The following is a 19,548-nucleotide window of genomic DNA, read 5'->3' as shown; positions in this document are numbered from 1 at the left end:
TTTGAGAACACTTCTTTCTTTTTCATGAATACTACCCTTCACTATGTATGTTTAGCGGTAAAAATTGGCAATAGGTTTATTTTAGTACAGGCTCTTTTATTTTGACGAGACTCCTCTAGGACTGCATTATTATTATTTGATGGTTGTAGCTTGCTCTCATCCATAGATTTAGGTTTAGACAGGCATTTATCACACCCTTGTTAAAGTTCAATAAACACCCTTGAACTGTGGTCACTTGTGTCTGTCTTACTGTTGATACCATACCTTCCTTACAAGGTATAATCTACATGCGGGAATAGCAGCCATCTTAGATATCTGAAGCCATATTGTGGCACAAAGCTTAAATGTAGCGCAACAGACAGCACTCTAGGCCTAGGTCGCGAGCATGAGCAAGGGACTAGGATGTATCCCACACACCGATGAGAAAGGCCAGAGCTGCACCTAGCCATAAAACCCTATATTGTCCTAAACTGTTGCCAACCTTTGCGCCCTGGAATGAATGTGCCCTGCAAGGCCAAGCAAGGAGGGCTGAGTTTCTGTGAACAGTGCGATCTCATGAGAAGGAGGGTACAGGCCTCCAACCCCCATCAGTCCCAATCCTAAATTATAGCACCCCAATGCCCTGGCTTTAGGACCTCTAAATTCCAGTATACTAGATAACCCCGGGCAACTGACTATAAACCTGTTGGACTCCTCAATCGATCAGAAAGATCAGAATGCAGGGCATTCCTGCCTTCACTCGTAGGTCATGTGATTTGTGCTGCGACTTGAAGGGAGGAATGAAATTATAGCCCAGAACCGGGGTGGGAGACCTTGGAGAAATGTCATCTTCTCTGGGAGAGAGTGAAGTGTGTGAGTTGGTGTGACCTCAGGTTTTCCCGCTGGGCCCCTGTCTGTTCATACCAGGTGCACTGTTACATAGAAATAAATGTGTTTTTTCTTAGTTGGTAGTATGAGTGTTATTTTTCGCTGATGAATGATGCCCGCAACATCTCCCACGTGGAAGAAGATGAGGGATGGGGCTAGGACCAATGGCCTGGCATCCCCTTTTGATCAGGTGACATATTCATGGGGCCTCACCACCCAGCAGTTCGGAGTCGCACATTATGTAATTTTACATCACTAATGACGCTGCATTCCTTCATAAAGTATTGTTCTTATTGATTTATGCAGAACGATCCACGACAGCAGAAATCTTTGTGGTGCTGTTTCCCTTTGTATGGAAATAAAACGTGTTATCCTTGCAAGAATTATAATGGGCCTTGTTCTCTAGTTGGTTGTATTTTTTCTGGTGTGAGCGTCTGGGGGCTTTCCTACAACTGCCTAAAGCATGTCTATTGCAGTAATAAAAATAATCCACCAGGCTTTCACACGAGTGCTGCCATATATCTGTAGTGAAGCACTTAAATATCATTTGACCATAAAGCTCTGTGAATAAACAGGCATAAATAAATAATCATAAACCTATGACTCTTTGACTCTTCAGCATTGCGGTAAAACATACAAAAAATACAACTTGAGCTTACCTAATTCATAAAATGATTGCATGCAGAATGTTAGAAGCATACCTATTTTGTTTCCTGTAGAAATGCAGCCATAAGGCAACAAACAGAGATCAAACGATTCGGCTTCCCATATGGATTCCATAATCCGAAGAATCTACACAAATAACAATACATTATTCTTTCAACTCAGGAAGTAATTTATTTGAGATCATGGCTTCATAAAAGACATATAAATATAAAATAAACAGAAGAAATCAAGCAACAAATTGAGACATTTAAAAAAATAAATCATCAACATTTTTTCTAACAAATATGAAGTTAAATGTTACAACAAATGACATACATTGCAGAAACACTGGGCCTTAATGAGTGTGAAGACGATCCAATCACACTCCATGACGTAGAGTGGAATTGTCAGTCGTCCATCTATGACATCACTAATATTGTCATACACTTCAATTAATTCCGAGCAGCAGGCCCAGATGGCATCTGCAATGCCCTGGTTAAGCTTGAACCAGACAAATGGGCAAAATGCCTTTATCTATTGTTCTCCAACATTGGCAGAACAGGCATGATACCACAAACATGGCGCGAAAGTCAAATTTGGCTTGTTCATAAAAAGGGCCCATGGAACGTAGCGTCCAATTATTGATTGCTGGCCATGTTGGATGTACCATAAAATATTTTTTCTAAGGTGCTGTTGATAGAACTAAACAACTGGATCTGTACCAACTTGATATTGCCACCAAACCAGAAGGGCTTCATACAAAAATCTAATACTGCCCACAACCTGTTGGTATTGGTTACCTCTATTGAATATGCCTGGGAAAGGAGGAACACGAGGTTTCATGCAGTCTTTATAGATTTCTCTGCTGCCTTTGACTCTGTGCTAAGAGGAAGATTATGGAGAAGAATTGTGTCATGGAACATCCCACCGGGGCTCTTGAAAATGCTGATGCTCCTCTATACTGGAATCTATCAGCCCCTATATCCACACAAGGTGGAGTCAAACAGGGGTGTACAGTTGCTGCTACCCTTTTTAACCTCCATCTGTCTGACCTAGGTTCTCAGTTCATCAACCAACTCATATGCCCAGTAAAGATGGGTAGGCATTTTAATAGTTGGTTGGCATACGCGGACGACCTAGCATTAATAGACCACACTCCCAGAGTGTTACAAAGTCTGTTGGATGCGTTAGGCAAATGTGCAGAAATGAACGGGTTAGTCATTAACATTGACAAAACCAAAATAATATATTTGCCCCACTGTCTAGGAAGAGTCGTAGGGCCTCATTACAGGTCAGGCGGTCCGGAAATAACAGTGGCGGTAAACCCGCTGCCACTGTTAATTCCGGACCGCCCGATCCCGAGTCCTGCAGGCGGGAGGTGGCGTTCCCGCCAGGTCTGACCTGGCGGGTTTACCACCGCCCACCTGCAGGTGGACGAGGAAACACCGGCATAAGATGGTGCCGGTGTTTCCATGAACCCCATTCCCATTGAGTCCGATAGGACTCAATGGGAATGGGGATTTACACCATTCCGCCTCGGGAATTCCCGGGACACCGGTGTTGTAATGCCCCGGTAATTCCAGGAATCACGGAGGCGGAATGGTAATACGAGTCCGGCGGTAACCAGGCAGTTTTACCTCCTTGGTTACCGCCGGACTTGTAATGAGGCCCGTAGTCTTGCTTGTTCATTGAATGGGTTGAAAGTAGAGAATGTTTCTTGTTATAAGTATTTAGGTTTACACCTTCAAAGTACACTGAAGTGGGATAGGCACTGGCAAGAGACTAAACTGAAATGTAACAAAGCCGTTAATACAATCAGGCATTTTGTCTGGAATCAAAGTGGAATGTCCATAGAAACTATCCTACTGTTGTACCAAACAAAAGTTCGATCGATACTGTTTCATGGAATAGAAATTTGGGGTGGTGACCATTGGCCCCTGTTCAGACGATATGAGGCAGTAACTATGCGTAGGCTCCTGTGTTTACCACCTTCACTTCCCATAGGGTATCTCTACCTCGAATTTGACACATTACCTTGGATGCAACTGTAAAAAACATTTTATTCTGTGATAAATTGATGAAACAAGAGCATGACACCATGATAGGCTCCGTTATAGGTGCCTTTGTGATTTTGACAAATAACATTCAATGGGTACCTTGGGGAATATGATAACTACATGTAGAAAATGGCCGGACGGATGCTGTAGTCTGCTGCTCAATGGAGCAGTTTATGTAATAAAGTCTTGTCTCAAAACAAAAATGCAGCCGTTCAGTAAAGAACAATATTTGGTTAACTTATTGTCTAGCAGTCAGGGCTCTGATTTCTGTGAGTATATTGCCAGCAGTGACATTAAACCATCTTACATAGCAGTGTTTCCCAAAAGTATGATCGCTAGGCAATATCTAAGAATGAAAATTAACATTAGTGAGGCACTTATGACACAAGGTGCCTGCCTTGGAATTCTGGGTCATGCACGTAGGCTATGTGGTATGGATGAACTTGAAACCCTAGAGCATGTGCTTTTAGGTTGCGAAAGCATATGCGTTTTGGGATATAGTTACCTGAAAGCATACAATAACAACATTGATCTGAATGAACATTGTATCCTGACCTGTTTCATAAGGAATTTTTCTAATACTCGAGGTTCTTCACTTTTTTTAATATGATGTTACTGTTATTTATTTAACGTTTTTATTGAGACTGAGAGTTTTAAATTAACAAAGTGATTCAATGATCATGATGTATTCTTTTTCCTGCCACTATTGTTTTTAACTAGTAGCAAAACAAACCTAATTTCCAAAATCCAAGAAGATTATCCCATCCAAAACATTAAAACCTTTTCCTGCATGCCTAAATTCAATCTTAGAAATGTATTATGTATTGAATTGTTTTTTTATAACGCACCTCTGTTACTCTGCGTGGTCTTGCTTCCAAGACCAGCACGTAGCCCCTGTGCTATTCTCTGTTTACATATGAGAGGAGTGATGCTAAAATCTGTATATCACATTCTTCTCATGGCTTACATTCCGATTTTCCAGACACACCATAAGAAATAGTTGTCAGCTGGTGAGCTCTTGTGGAGAGGAGAAGCATAGTCTGCAGCACCCCTCTCACAGGGCACACCCTCAACTCATTTAATAGAGGGCTCTTGAGAGACCTTTGTATTGCCATATAGAATAGGCAGAATAAAAACATTTGAGAGATAGTCTCCTGTGAAAGCCTATTATATATACATGAAGCATTAGCGTACCAATCACTTTCCCACCTATACGTCAGCAATGCGAACTAGAGAGTAAACAATCCTGTTGCACCTTTTCTCTCTGAATACTGGGGTCCCACAGAGAAAAGAGAAAATGTATACACTGCCCCAAGCAATTATGTCAGTAGGACTCCGAGAGTACACTTGCAACCCTGGTTTCTATCGTGTGGGGATGTTCCCATATGTATGACCCATTTGGCACAATTAACTATTCTCTAAAATGTCTCAACCAAGGGATCCCCGCAACCCCCTCAAAGCCATGCAGTGGTCTTATTTCCCTCACATGTCCCTGACAAACCTGTGTTATGGCTGATTTATCAATGCACGGGGTGCTTAATTGTAGGCTAAGTGGGAGCATGGATATATAAGGATCTCAGAAAGTTGTTCTCTGCCAACACTACCTTGGGGCTGGCGGGCAATTCCCCACAGCTCCAACCCATTTATAGCCATTGGCTCCGCGTTAGGGAGATTGATCCATCTGGCACCCAAGCAGAGATGAAATGTCACACTCTGCCACCTACTTTTTTTAAATGCTTTATTTATTAATTTAAGTGAGTAGTAAAACAGTAAAAATTTGCAGACAAACATATCACAATAATTAAAAGACAATAAAATACATGTAAATAAATATATAACAGAGTTATAGTTGTATGAACTAGTACATATTCAAAAAATTATCCCAGACTTTCGCATTAAAGTGCTGTTTTCCCTGTCTCTTGTATATTACCTTTTCCATGCTAGCAAGGCAATTCATTTCATCAATCCAATCAACAGATTTCGGTGCAATTTGAGACTTACAGCCTCGTAGAATATTTTTTTGCAGATTGATGCCCCTCTGAATAGTCATTTTTTTGTGATGAAGAAAGGGTCTCGAGTCATCACCTCCTAGAACCATTGTTTTGAAATCCAAATCAATATCCAAATGTAGAACTCGCAAACACATTGTACATACATCATGCCAGAATCCACATACTCGTACACAATCCCAGAGCATATGTTCTATACTGCCCACCTCACTCCCACGGCCCCAGCATATATCAGAATCCAGCAAACCCCTCCTCATCAGCCTTTCAGGGCTGCAGTACACTCTGTTGAGGATCTTTATTTGTCTTGACCATTCACTCAGATTGAGTGAGCATAGATTTACATTTTTACACATATCGTACCATATTCCATATTCAATTCAAATTTCTGAATTCTGCATCTGAATAATTATCAATGTTATACTTTACACACAACTCTTCACCATTAATCAATTTTCCATCCTTGCAAATGTCACTGATCCAATTTACTCCACTAATAAACCACTCCGGCCAGAACAAAGTTTTACCTTTATCAGTGATTGCAGGATTCAGCCAGATTGAATCATCTGGTGACTTCAGAGCCACCGAACCCAACATGTCATATAGAGTTTCCATGTATCCCTCAAGAACTCAGTCATGGGGACTTTCTTATTAGGCCTGTTTGTTGTCGTTAGAACTGCCTGAGGAGCCAGTGGGCCCCAAGAGACTCTCCGCAGCTACAGCCCATCTATCTGGCGGGTTTCTCAAGAAAGGTACACTAAATTGACTTGAAAATGCCAGGTGATATGCTCTGAAATTTGGCACACTAAGACCTCCCTTCTCCGTTGGAAGCTGAAGCTTCCATAACTTAAGTCTAGGGGGGGGTTGACCCTAAATAAATGATTGTAGTAAGCCATCAATCGTTTTCCAATAAAGTTGATTCATTTTCATGGGAAGGATGCTTAATATGTGATTGATTTTTGCAGCAGTGTTCATCTTCAGGGCGTTCACTTTGCCCCAAAGCGATAAATGTAACAAAGACCACCTCTCTAGGTTCATTTTTAGATCTCGGCACACATCCCCCATATTCTCTTCTACCATATTTCCCGTCACAGGTGTCAACCATATGCTCAGAGATTTTATTCTTTTCTCACACCATTGGAAGCCCCAGTTAGTTACAAAACTTTATCACAGAATTGCGTCAAAGGCATAACCTCCAATCTGGGCCAATTCATTGTGTATCCAGCCACTTTGTGAAATCTTTCAAGTCTATCCATCAATACTTGTAGTGACATATCTAGATCCCTTAGCACCAGCAGTAGGTCATCCGCATAGAACCATATTTTTTGTTCAACTCCTTGAAAGCTTAATACTCTCAGACTTGGATCATACCTCAGGGCAATTGCAAGTGGCCCAATGGCTAAAACAAATAACAATGGAGATAAAAGGCAGCCCTGCTTTCTACCTCTCTTCAAACCAAAAGAGCCTAACAGCGGTCCATTGGTTTTAACATACGCTGTGGGGTGAGCATACAGTAGGGCAATCCACGAAATGAAGTCATCCCCTAAATTCATAGCACATAATACCGAAAAAACTAATATTCCCAGTTCACTCTGTTAAACGCCTTCTCTGCGTCGAGAGAGAACACATCTATGTCCTCTTCCGAGTTCTGGGCCTGCGATATTGTCAGCAGCAGGTTTCGTATATTGCTGGAAGTTCTACTGTCCTTAAAAAAGCCTGATTGGTTTTTATGCACCAGAGTCTGCAACAAGTGTTCGATACTTAAGGCCAACACTTTAGCTAAGATTTTGTTGCCTGTATTAATCAAGCTTATTGGGTGATAGCTAGATGGTAGATTACTATCTTTGCCCTTTTCTTTTTTAGAAAAACTGAGATAGCAGCATGGTTGGTAGATTTGGTAACAGACCCTCCTTCCTAGACTCCATGAACATGTCTCTTAACTGCTCCAGTGCTGACTCTGGCAATATCTTGTCAAATTCAACTGGTAAGGCAATCCGACCCAGGTGACTTCCCAGTATTCAGTTTGCTAATTGCATAACTAATCTCATCATTAGTCAAAGCTTTATTAAGTACAAGTGTATCCATATCAGTAATCTTTGGAACCTCCAAGTCATAGAGAAAAGTTTCTCCACCTCCCATAATACCTGACTCATTTTAGTATAAAGTTGTGTAATATTCTTTGAAAACAACATTGATTTCACTAGGATTGAACGTAACTAGGCCATTAGCTCCCTTTATAGAAGTTATCGCTCCCTCAGATTGCTGTTGTCTAAGCCTGTAGGCTAGCCAACGGTTGCATTTCTCTCCCCTCTCGAAGTATGAGCATTTGATTCTATACAATTCCTTCTCTGACCTTTCTGTTAGAATAACATTCAATTCTTTCTTTAATATACTTAATTCTGTTTTCTTATCTATGTGAGTTGGGTCACACACTAACTCGTTTGTAACCTCCTTGGTGCGTGTATCTAAGTTTAGCTGAATTCTCTCCATTTTCTTCCTTTTACCACTTGACAAACCCAATGCAAGACCCCTCATGGTACACTTGAAGGCTTCCCATGTAATCTTATTGCTCAGTTCATCTGACCGATTTTCCGCTACAAAATGATCAGCCTCAGATCTAATCTTTTCTAGTAATTCTTTGTCCTGTAGAATAGAGGTGTCCATTTTTCAAATAAAAGATCTATGAGTTTCAAAATCTAATTTCAGAACCAAAGATACTGGGGCATGGTCAGTGACCGCGATATTATCGATCTTACAAGTCTTAAAATTCTCTGTCATCCTGCCTCCCATGAGAACCATGTCATTACAAGAGTGTGTAGTGTGCGAGCCTGAATATAATGTGAATTCTCTCAAATTCGGGTGTTTCAACCTCCAACAATTCTTTAAATCGTAGCCTGTAACAATTGATTGAAATGAACAATAATGACAATCCTGTCTCTGAAATGTCTTAGCCCCACTACGATCAATGGTTGGGTCAGTCACCAAATTGAAATCACCCGCCAGTATAATGTTAGGGGAATCTAAATCTTGCAAAAATAGGTGCGGTTTTTTCTGAAAAATGAACCGTCATGAATTGATGGGGCATAAATATTACACAGAATTGCCTCAACACCTTGAATTTCTACAAGTAATGTAACAATTCTACCATCTTCGTCAGAACGCATCCTCAGGACTTTTACTGCAGCATCTTTCCATATCAAAATTGTGACCCCTCTAGATTCAGAGGAATAACATGAGGCATAAAACCTGCCTACCCATTTTTTCCACAAATTATTTATCTCATCTTTCAGTAAATGTGTTTCTTGTAGGAAGTAAATGTCACTCCTTATGTCGTCCATATAATTGAAAATCTTCTGCCTTTTGATTGGATTGTTAATGCCATTCACATTCCAAGTAGAGACAGATAAATCAAGCCCCTTATTTAAAGACATTTCGAAAACCATCATAAAATACAAACAAATAAGCACTAGTTCAAAAACTCTACAAATACATTTAAAAAAACACCTTCTCTCCTGATGCAGAAGTAGGGATCCAACATCAACAAGAACTCAAATAACCTATTACTCCCGACACCCCTCCCAATTTGATGTAAGATCTCAAATTTAGCTACTTCCTAAAATACATTCTTGAACCCATTTATACTACATACACATGTTTCCAATTACAATTTTCATCATTTTAACTGCAAATATTCTATAACAAATAGTACACCTTTTCACCTCCGTAGCATTTCAAAAATATCTCCAGATAATGTATTATTTCACACCTCCCTCCAAGATACAGTTAGCTTTCTTATATTTTCATATTCTACACCAATTTACAATTCCATCCATGAGTGATGGCGCGAAACACCCATCATTTGCCCCTGAAATATGTTTTAAATTTCTCTTAGCAGTGTAAGTGTACCAATATACCATATGTAGTCAACATGGCAAATCTCCACAGTCCAATATCCCCTACATGAAAAGTTGACAAAAATGGAGATCCCTCTCTACATAAGAATGTCATACTTCTTGTGTATTGCAAACAACTATGTACCAGCATATTCAATCTGATTATCAGGTACAGCCTCGGATTGCAGTTAAGTTAAATTATTACAATATAGGCACGTTAAGTAGCCCTTTTGCATCCACACCCTAATGCGTCACATTATAAACCCTTATTTATCTTTAATTGTATCACAATGATAGACCCTCTATTAGATTGATAGTGATTGGCAGTATATCCATGACAACAGATATTTAGTATATTCTTTTGAATCACCACTATGAATCTCCACCTAGACCAAACACCAAACTCATACATAGGGGAAGAAATGTTAATATCTTATATCTAAAAGCCTATAGGCCAGCAAACAATGAACGGCTCCATGATAAAACATGCATTAAATGATATTCACTGTACTTATTTTCCGTTAAAATCTCTGTTAAGACTATTTGAGAACTATGTTTTATTCATTTGACTAATTGAAGTAAATAAGTAAGAAAAATAATTGTTATAAATGGTTAGTTGCTTTAGGTATTTCCCACACTCGTCCTTATGCAAATATGCATATGCAAATAATATCATCAAATACATCTGGGAGATTTCAGCGGTATATATTCAACGTTATCTAGCAGTCTCAAAGTCTCTTGTGCCACTCTTTAGGAACACAGTGCTTATTGCTACGCCAACCGTTGTATTCCCATTTTCGCAGCCGCCAAAATGATCAAAGTCCATACATTCCTTAGACCCAGCTATTGTAATTACTGTAGTGTCTCCATCAGACCGTTGTAGGTTTTATTGCTGATAGGGTATATCGGGACATAACTGCAGACTTCCAGTACACTCCTTATAATTTTTTTGTATTTTGTTTATTCTCTGGTGTATTAAATCATAAACAAATCCACGCCCATGGGAAACAGCGCATCGAAAGGGTTGTCATCTCTACAATAGGCTTAGATATCTCTTCAATTGGCAGTTCCAGCATAAATACGTCATATTGAAAGTATATTTTCCGACATTAAGGTATTTGAGACAAACAGTCAATCTTCCAACCGATCTCATAAATATGAAGGCACCCGAAGGATGTTATAACATTAGGGTATAGTTCTGTACTGTTTAACTCCTCCCATAAACAGCAGCAGAACAAATGTCCATTGAAGAGTGTAGCTATCGCTGCTATAAGTATACGCCCACCACCAACAGAAATTCTTTTTTGGATCTGAAGTCAACTTACGTCTCTGGTATGAAGAGCAATTCCTGGAAATCCGCTTTCCCTGAAAAGGAGACGGAGACGGCCGCAAGTAGGATCATTGTGCAGCCCCTCTACTTAGCAGCTCATTTCCGTGATGAGGATATGTAACCAATCATACTCGTCCACAGTTTTCGTTTGTATTAAAGCATACGCTATAACGTAGACACAATATAGATCCCGGCATGTAGGCCAGCTGATCAACGCTGACAGAGGGTCCTCTTCTCGAATACATTGATTTTGCATCTTGTAATATGGAGCTCGAGGTGAAGCCTTTTTTAAAGGTAGAAACCATTTAACTGATCAAGTTTGCAACCGCCATCTTGATGAAAATAAAATATGTTTACCAAGCAAATTAATTACATTAAATTAAAACAATTATGAAGGCGGTACCAAAATGAAAGTGTAAAATAGATCAGTCAGTAATTGAATCATGTGAATCACTGAGCTTTTCTAGCCATAAATATGTTTCCTTAGGATCAGAGGTGATTTTCTCCTCCTCAGGTAGTGTTAAAGTCATAGCATTAAATCTGTTTAGAAAAGCTTTTACCTGCAGATTTTTTGCCAATTCTTCCACACCTTTAAAAGTCTTCCTGACTGCCATAAACTCCTTTGGATAATCTGGATAGACAACGATTGGCTTTCCATTAAAAGTAACAGTACCTTTAATCCTCGCTGCATTCAATAAAGATTCTCTCTTCCTGGAGAGAACAAAAGTCACAAGAATATGTCTAGGTCTGGAGCCAGGAGACTTGCATATCTGGTATGCATGGTCAATGTCAGCTACACCAAGAGAGTCCACACCATAGCAGTCATTAAAAATGTGCATACTTAGCGGTATTAGGTTTTCATCCTTGGGCTCCGAGTTTTCTTCAACCCCAATCAGTCTGATACATTTCCATACGCTTTTCATTCTCGCTTTGAAGGTCAGTCTTTAGGATGTTGTAGGCTCTGTAACTCCCTGCCATTTCAGAACCCATATTGGCAGATTTTATTTCTAAATCAGCCACTGTGACATCCAAATTTGATACTTTAGAGTTCAGTTCAGCCATAGTGACTTTGACTTCACTCATATCCAGAGCCACCTGCCTCAGCAGCTTGTAAATGTCTTGAGTGCTAGGATTTTCTTTATCCATTTCCAAAAATTGCTTCTGTTTCTTAGAAGTTGGATTTTCTGACTCCTGGATTGTTTTCTTTGAATTCATAATTCGTAATGTCATTTCTTTAGGTAGAAGGCCAGAAGCTGCAGGTTCAAGCTGCTGCTACTTCGGCCAACATTCCGGAATCCCACTCTGCCACCTACTTGATAAATGGTAATAGCACATTTTTGTAATTGTTCATCCCAACTACTTGTAACTGAAAAAATAAGCTCTAAATAGTTGAAGGAGAGGACCTTTTCCACTGTCCTCTCCTCAACATTCAACACGTTTCTCATCCATTGGTTTTATCCCAGATCATACATTTGGTTTTTGCTACATTTATTATGACACTTTGATCACAACAATACTTCTCAAAGGCAGCCACTCCCAAGGCCAAAAAATGTTCTGCCCTGCAAGCAAATTTGTATAATACGTAAAGAGTAAAAGCGTGACACGTGCACCAGCAACATAGGCAAAGTCACAGCTGGAAGATTTCATCCATACATTAAAATAATTGAAAAAACAATGATAAATGGGTCGGCCCTAGAACGCAACTCCAACTTCCACTGGGAAGTCCTGAGTTGATTCTCTCTTGCAACGATACGGTACGTGGGCAGAGCTGTCTTCATGCAAGACCCAAATGGCCCCCCTCAGGTTAGGAGGCACCCTACTATTGATCATTGTATCCTGAAGTAACTGCTTATCAAGCGATTTAATAGCTGTCTTAATATTAATGAAGGTGCAGAAAAGATTCCCCATGTTTAAGTCCACCCATTTCATTTTAGGAATAGTCAGCTGAATACAATGGTTGACTGTGCTCACCCCTTCTCTAGAACCTGCAAATCTAGGGGGATTTAATCAAACCCAGAGGCTTTGTGCAATGTCTGGTTATTAGGGCCTCAATAGCCCAACACACTGTACAAAACTAGAGAAGCCCTGACAGAATGAAATAATGGAATTTATCTGACGTTGTACCTGACTTAACTCTCTGCGGGTCACTAACGGTGGCCTGGAGAGAGCTAGGTGGTCTTTCAGATATCGCATGTTTATGCCACTCTCAGGAGTGTGTCCACTGTACCTCACGGTACCAACTTCCAAATAGTTTTTGAGTCTTTGTTGATAAAAGCCTCCACCAATTGAAGCCATGCCTTTTGGGCTGCGACATTCTTCTTCAAATTAACTAGCTTTTCAATCTCTCTCATAACTTCAACGAACTATGTCCTCACCTCCATCCTGATTCCGCTGCCTCACTTTAGTAAAAGATGTTTCCTCTTAGTATGGCAATCCTTGTTGAACCATGGGTGATTTGGCATGACTAAAAAGGGCTTCTTGTATCTTCCCAACCTCCCAAAACAAGGGCAAATGAGTGTCAACAGGTGCTCAATTGCCATGATTACATGATACAACATTTTCTCCTATTGAATCAGTTGCTAGTATGATTTCCACAGCGTGAAAAGGGCCTGACTCTGCATGTATTTGCCACCAACACCTCCTGAGGCAATTCCGACTCTGCTTAGGGAATTGCCTTTTCCCATCATCTCAGGGATGCTATCAAAGTATTGTGGTCACGTTTGACTTGGGAAATGATCCTCCTGTCTACTTCCCTCTCCCAAGAGTGTATGTTGGCCAAGTAGTAGTCTTTAATGCTGCGGAATCCAGATGAATGATACACCCACTCATGGGGCTAGTTTGAACAGTCCTTCAATTCAAAGCCCCTGATACCATGATGAGGGGTTGAATAGTGTACTACTGTCCGGCTTTTTTAAAGGTGAGGAGCAGTGGGACAGGCTATAGGATTCCATAAACTTCATCTTCCAAGGTGCTGTCTTCTACACCCTCCCAAAAAAGCTCCAGAGAAGTGTTACAATCCCCACACTCACATTACCTCATCTTCCCATCAGGAAGGCTAATGCCAGCTATTATAACATCTCCCAATGCTCCAGAGATAGGGGACAAACAGTGGCAGACTAAAGCCATATTGTAAACATTGCAAATATCCCATTCCTGTCAGTAATCGCAAATGGAGAAGACTTTTGACTGGGAATGGGATTATTTTAATGGTGTCATCCAAATGTATAGAAATCCAGCTTAGATGACCACATTTTGCATTCCCCATCAGCCGATTCCAATAATAGTTGCAATATCTCTCCTTACAGGCCTCCCCCACTGCCTGTGTTTCCTGGAACCACAGTATCTGGTTTTGGCCCAATCTTCATCTCCCAGTATGCTCTCCAAACCTGTGATACTTCAGGAAGGGGAGTGTATGTTAGATGATTCAAAGCTAATGCTCCCCTCTAAGCCACACATGCCCTTACATAGGCCTTCTGGGGTTTGTTGGAGGGGTTGATTATCCTCTTCTTCCACAATTCTCCCTGACCCAGAAGCCATTGTTCAATAATGCACTTCCACAATATATATGGGGAGGAAAGGGCAGAATCATCAATACAGCGCATCAAAACTAAGAAGGGCTGATTTTGTATTAGGTACTATTTTCACCACAGTACCTTACTCTTCCAATTTAGGCTTACGGTAAATGTTTTGTTTCTGGTGTAACAATGAACACGTAAAGAACATATGGGCATTCTACAAAGTCTGTGGCACTTTTTGTAATGTGCACAAAGCCACATTACATACATAATTATTGTTGCAGTCTTAACAGAAATTCAAGGAAAAATGCATGAGGTGATATCTTTTAATAGAATGGCCCAATCACATGCCTCACATAGGTACTGTTGTAGTAAGTTGACTTCCCATCCTGACATGGATATGTTGCGGACTGATATGGAATGGGTTGGTCCGGCTGCTACCCGATGTGTCTCCCTGAATGTGGACAAGGTGGGATCCTGCTGGGCCGTTGCTTCATATGGGATGAAGTAAGCCCATCGGGAGTCCCCAGACAAGTTATGGAAAATGGAGAGACTATGAGTCCCAGAATACCCATGCTCACATTGTCCAGAGATCGGAACCTTGACCTGTTGTTAGATCTTTGAATTACTAAGAAGAAATTGAATACTGATCCTCTCAGAAGGCTTCCCTGGGCTTGGGGCTATTTTTCATAGAAATCTCAAAGGTCTGATGTCTCTCAACGACTCCAAGAAGGAGACTGTACAACATCTGCTGGACCACGACTCAGGGCATTCACTGACCTTCTTCTGGGCTTACGCAAAGCTTGCCTGTCAGAGATCGAGAAGGTAGAGGCTCAACCACATACAGCATTGATGGACCTTGAGAGACGCTAAGGCAGGCGAGCCCAGGAGGAAGTGTTGCCATGCAATGTCATGCTCCGCAGTGTTGGAACATCCAAGATGGCTCTGTTGACCCTGACATGTTTTAACTCCATGCAGAACCCGATTGGCTGCAATTAAGACCCTCAGTTAATTACCCAATTAAGAGAGTGATAAAGGGATATGGAAGGGGAGTCACTATCAAAAGGTGAATAACAAATTAGAGCTTCAGATTCAAACACAAAGTGGGAATAACCTATCAGGAGAGATGGCGGAGACTCAACCCCATTGGGAGGAACATAAAAAGGGCTAGCAGGACCCAGTCAGAGAGAAGATCCCAAGGGATACAGACATGTGTGTCCCTGCTCCCTTTTACCAAGGTTAGAGCCAGAAGGAGGAGAGCTTCACAAAGAAGACTAACTGCTGGAGTCCACCCAGGGTCTGGGAAAAGGTGTTGCACCGTAACAGAAGGGACCTGCTGGAGGGAGAGCCTGTGGTGCCAAGACTACAGAGGAAGTGGAGGATTATACGACTTTGCCTTGTGGGAACTGGAGTTTCCAGGGCACAGGGCCTCCACCAGCAAGACCTAGATGAACACACTTGCCCATGGCAGGAGGGCAATCCAAATGCTCTTACATGCCTGTCAAGGATTCACAGTGGTGGCGGTACCCATCTTATCCTGCCAACGGAAGAAGAGGTCCCTATTGGATGTGAGAGGTGAAGAGGCCAGAGAAATGATGAGAATATTATAAACCAAAGGTATAGCAAGAGACCAGGTGAAGAAGTCTGTATCCTAAGGTTCAGACAGAAACCTGCATGGGAAAACCTGAAACCCCACTCTGGCATAAGCCCAGCTGAAGTCTGAAGTCAAATACAGACCCATAGAGAAACATGAAAGCCAAGGAGGATGGCTTTCAGGACAGAGAACCAATGAAGTCAGAATCCAAAGAATGTCCAAAAACCTCTTTAAGAATTATGAAATCTACAACCCCGGAAGGCCTCAGGAGATTCCTGAATATGGGTTAAGGGTCAAGGGACCAAATTCTACATGCACTCTTTTCTTAGAAATGTCAGGACTGAGACAAAGCCATAACACACCCAAACTAGTATCAGAACGATGAACTGAGTAAAACTGAGGAAGCAAAGAGTCAAAGAGACCCATCCTGCATTTCGACAGAGGGACGGAGAGAATTGTGATGAATCAAGAGTATTTGTACCTTCTCCCCAAAGGGGAGCCATCCCCTTTCAAGGCTACGGAGGTGAGCCCGTTCTGCAAGACCCTCCCTAGAGGTCTGGGCAAGTGGGACCTCACTGGTAGTGACTCCCCCTTAGGGGACCAGGACTCTCATTCCTACAAGATACTCCCTAGCAAAGCCACCTAATCTGCATATATGGGACTGCCTCCAGTAATTAATAATGTCCCCTCGCTTTGTTTGGTTCTAGGCAATGCTGGATCAACCACGACGCCTGACGTAAAAGGAAATAGCTTGTATGTAACAAGGACGAGAGGAACAGAAGGGAGAAGAGAGAGCCATATATGTAGGGGAATCCCTCTGATGGAGCTGTGCCTTGGAGGGGCAGAGTAGAGTGGAGCCATGGAGCCCGTGGCTCCACTCTACTCTGCCAAACAGAGAATGCCAAAGCAAGACGTTGTAGACCTGGTAACCCAAACAGCAGAAGAGAGGCTGTCAGGAGGGAGCTTGGAGGACCGCCCAACCTGGTGGCATGAACACAGAAGCACTCCAGCAATCCAAGAAGCCTGCGGCAATCCAAGAGGCAGAGAATGCCAGAGCAAGAAGCTGGAGACCTGGCAACCCAAACAGCAGAAGAGAGGCTGTCAGGATGGAGCTTGGAGGACCGGCTGAACTGGTGACATGACCACGGAAGCACCGTAATGGGCCAGGGGCCCATCTAATGACACCAACACCCATAGAAGCAGCAGATCTGAATCCTCCCATTAGCAAGCATTCGTTGAGCGTGGCAAGCCACAGAGAGGCCGAGAGCAGAGCGGTTCTGAAGCCTGGAGCACAGAGACGACCAAGAAAAGGAGCAAACTTGTACGAGTGACAAACCCTGAAATGTCTCCCATGATGAACGAAGCTACTGGGGTGGAATAGAGAAGGGGGATGTTGCTGGGGTAACATACCTTAAATAAAGGAACTTGTGAAAACTACAATATTGATGTTGGGAAAACTACAATATTGATGTTGGGACCTTAAGAAAGAATAAATATATATATTCCAAGAAACCAAGGAAGGTGATTGGTGATTTTGAACATGAGAAAGCCGGAAAGAGTATCCTAGGAAGGATGGAAGAAGTGGCTAGAGTTAAATGTTGAAGAATGGGGGAATCCCTTAACGAAAGACTTTGAAAAGCAACATGAGTCAAGGTTACATGTTGCGCCCAGGGCTCAGAGAAAAATCCTTATAGAGAGACTCCAGGAGTGGTGTCTTACTCATGATAAGGATATAGCAAACACCAGAAGGATCGAGTGGAAAGAGAGTGAAATACTCAAAGTCAGATGAAGGACTGCAATAGACTATCTTAAGGAAAGTATTGCAAATACTGATAAACAGTACACCGTCTGGAAGACCAGACGTATGAGTAGTTGGCAGGAGCTACATGAGCTCATTAATCAGACCCTAAGAGCCAGAAGGGACCATTGTAATGAAGATGATATTTTCTTTACAGCTGATATAGATGAACTAAGTGAACCCTGAATTAAAGCCTTGAAACCGATGGCAGAAGGGAAGCAGCCAGGAGAGAGAGATTATTTTGGCAAACTTTAGTTATTAGTATTAGTGGTAGGGTCAGGTAGATTAGGTTTTGGACAGAGGACATTTTTTGTTGTTGTACTTCCTGATGACAGACAAGGACCTTAGTTAGTTTGGTTAGGTAGAGAACATCCCTGTAGTAATATTTTATTATTTCTTTTAATACAGGACTCATCTCAGGTCGCTCCATTACCTCTCACTTTCTCACAATTCTCTTAGGCCTCTCCAAACCTTCTGATTTCTTCCAAACCTTCTGGTTCCTTGTAGGTCTTGTTTACGTCCCGCTGTGAGCTCTGGTTCTAAAAGGATTCTCTAATGTCCCTTGATGATCTCTGGTTCTTCCCAGGTCTCTCCACGACCTTAGTCCTCTTACAATTCTCTTTGGTCTCAACACAACCTATTTTGCTTTCAGGATTCTCTTAATCGTAACACATATTTTGCCCCCCTTCATTCAGTTTCTTTTTTCAGCAGACAATAGTCTCTCCCTCAAGCCACGGGTTCCTCTTCATAGGCTTGTCAAGGAAGTCGCTTGTCCTCAGGCCTTGCTTCTGATCTCTGGTCCAGCTGGTAGAATTTCTCTCTATGCCCTCTTCCCAAAATAAAACTGGATCTTGTGGTACGATCACTGCCATGCCTTTGCAAGATCAACTACTGTAGAGCTGAATACAGGTGAACTATCCCTTCACATTTAGAAGTCTCCTCATGCATCCGGGGAGTGGTAAGAAGCATGCCTTTCCCCAGCTTCCTTTATAGTCCTTGGCCAGGAGCTGTATTTGTAAGCCAATCAAGGATTGGTCTTTGCTGTGAGTGGCGTGTTTTGAGTTCATTAATTGGCTTTGCCTTTCATGATGATGTTTTGTTTGAAATTGTTGTTCATTATTATTCACGTTTTTGTATTGGTGTTATGCTTGAGCTAAAACATGGCGCAGTGCATTCTGGGAGCACTCAGAGCCATGATGGATATTTACTTCATGCCGCAGTGAAAAGCTGCACGCATTTTGCTGAGAGTTAGATTCACGGTGCTGAAGAAAACATCCTTTCCAAACCTGGTATACAGTCAAGGACATTTCTGCTGGGAAAGCTAACTTTGTTATGTCTTGTTATGAGCTATGGGACTGTTTTTCACGGTGCTTGTTTTTAGAGGAGGGAGGCACTCTGCTCCTTGAGGGTACTGTTGGTTGACCCAGCTGGCAACCAACGGCTGCTCATCAATACACAAGTGCGTTGCCAGAAGGTTCGAGAAATCGCCATCCCTTTTCGGAGTGTGCATATATGTGGAACCCTGGAACGGTCAGGGGAGACTTCAGCCGGAGGGGGACGCTTTCGTCTGGCATTCCTGTGGGTTGTTGTGCTCTCGGCCTGGCTGTTATCAGGGTCTTCTAGCCGCTTCTGGCGAGATGAGGAATCCAGTTACGAACACGGTGATGTATTTCCTTTTGAATTTTTTGCTTCTTCTGTGATTTATTTCTATGTTTCTTTTGTGATTTATTTCTATGTTATCACTGGTTGCTTCTAAGCTTTGAATAAATAGCCATATAAGTGCTAATTATTTTCTAAGAGTGTCTGGTTGCAAGTTATTGCGTCTTACTGCGTTCAAAGTATT

At 41.8% G+C, this 19,548-nt stretch overlaps 1 protein-coding gene across 1 annotated transcript in view; it reads right to left on the bottom strand.

Moving 5' to 3' along the window:
* Positions 1-19,548, bottom strand: part of PIK3CG (phosphatidylinositol-4,5-bisphosphate 3-kinase catalytic subunit gamma) — a 380,321-nt gene that overhangs the window by 155,355 nt on the left and 205,418 nt on the right. The window contains exon 7 of the mRNA XM_069629131.1: positions 1,569-1,659. Coding sequence (XP_069485232.1) covers positions 1,569-1,659 — 91 coding nt within the window. The remainder of the gene's footprint in view (positions 1-1,568; positions 1,660-19,548) is intronic.

The sequence above is a fragment of the Ambystoma mexicanum genome, chromosome 12 (genome assembly GCF_040938575.1).
Source record: "Ambystoma mexicanum isolate Mex_15411 chromosome 12, UKY_AmexF1_1, whole genome shotgun sequence".
In the NCBI taxonomy this organism is placed as follows: Eukaryota; Metazoa; Chordata; class Amphibia; order Caudata; family Ambystomatidae; genus Ambystoma; species Ambystoma mexicanum.
Note: the sequence above shows the minus strand (reverse complement) of the source record. Positions and strands in the feature narration are given on the sequence as shown.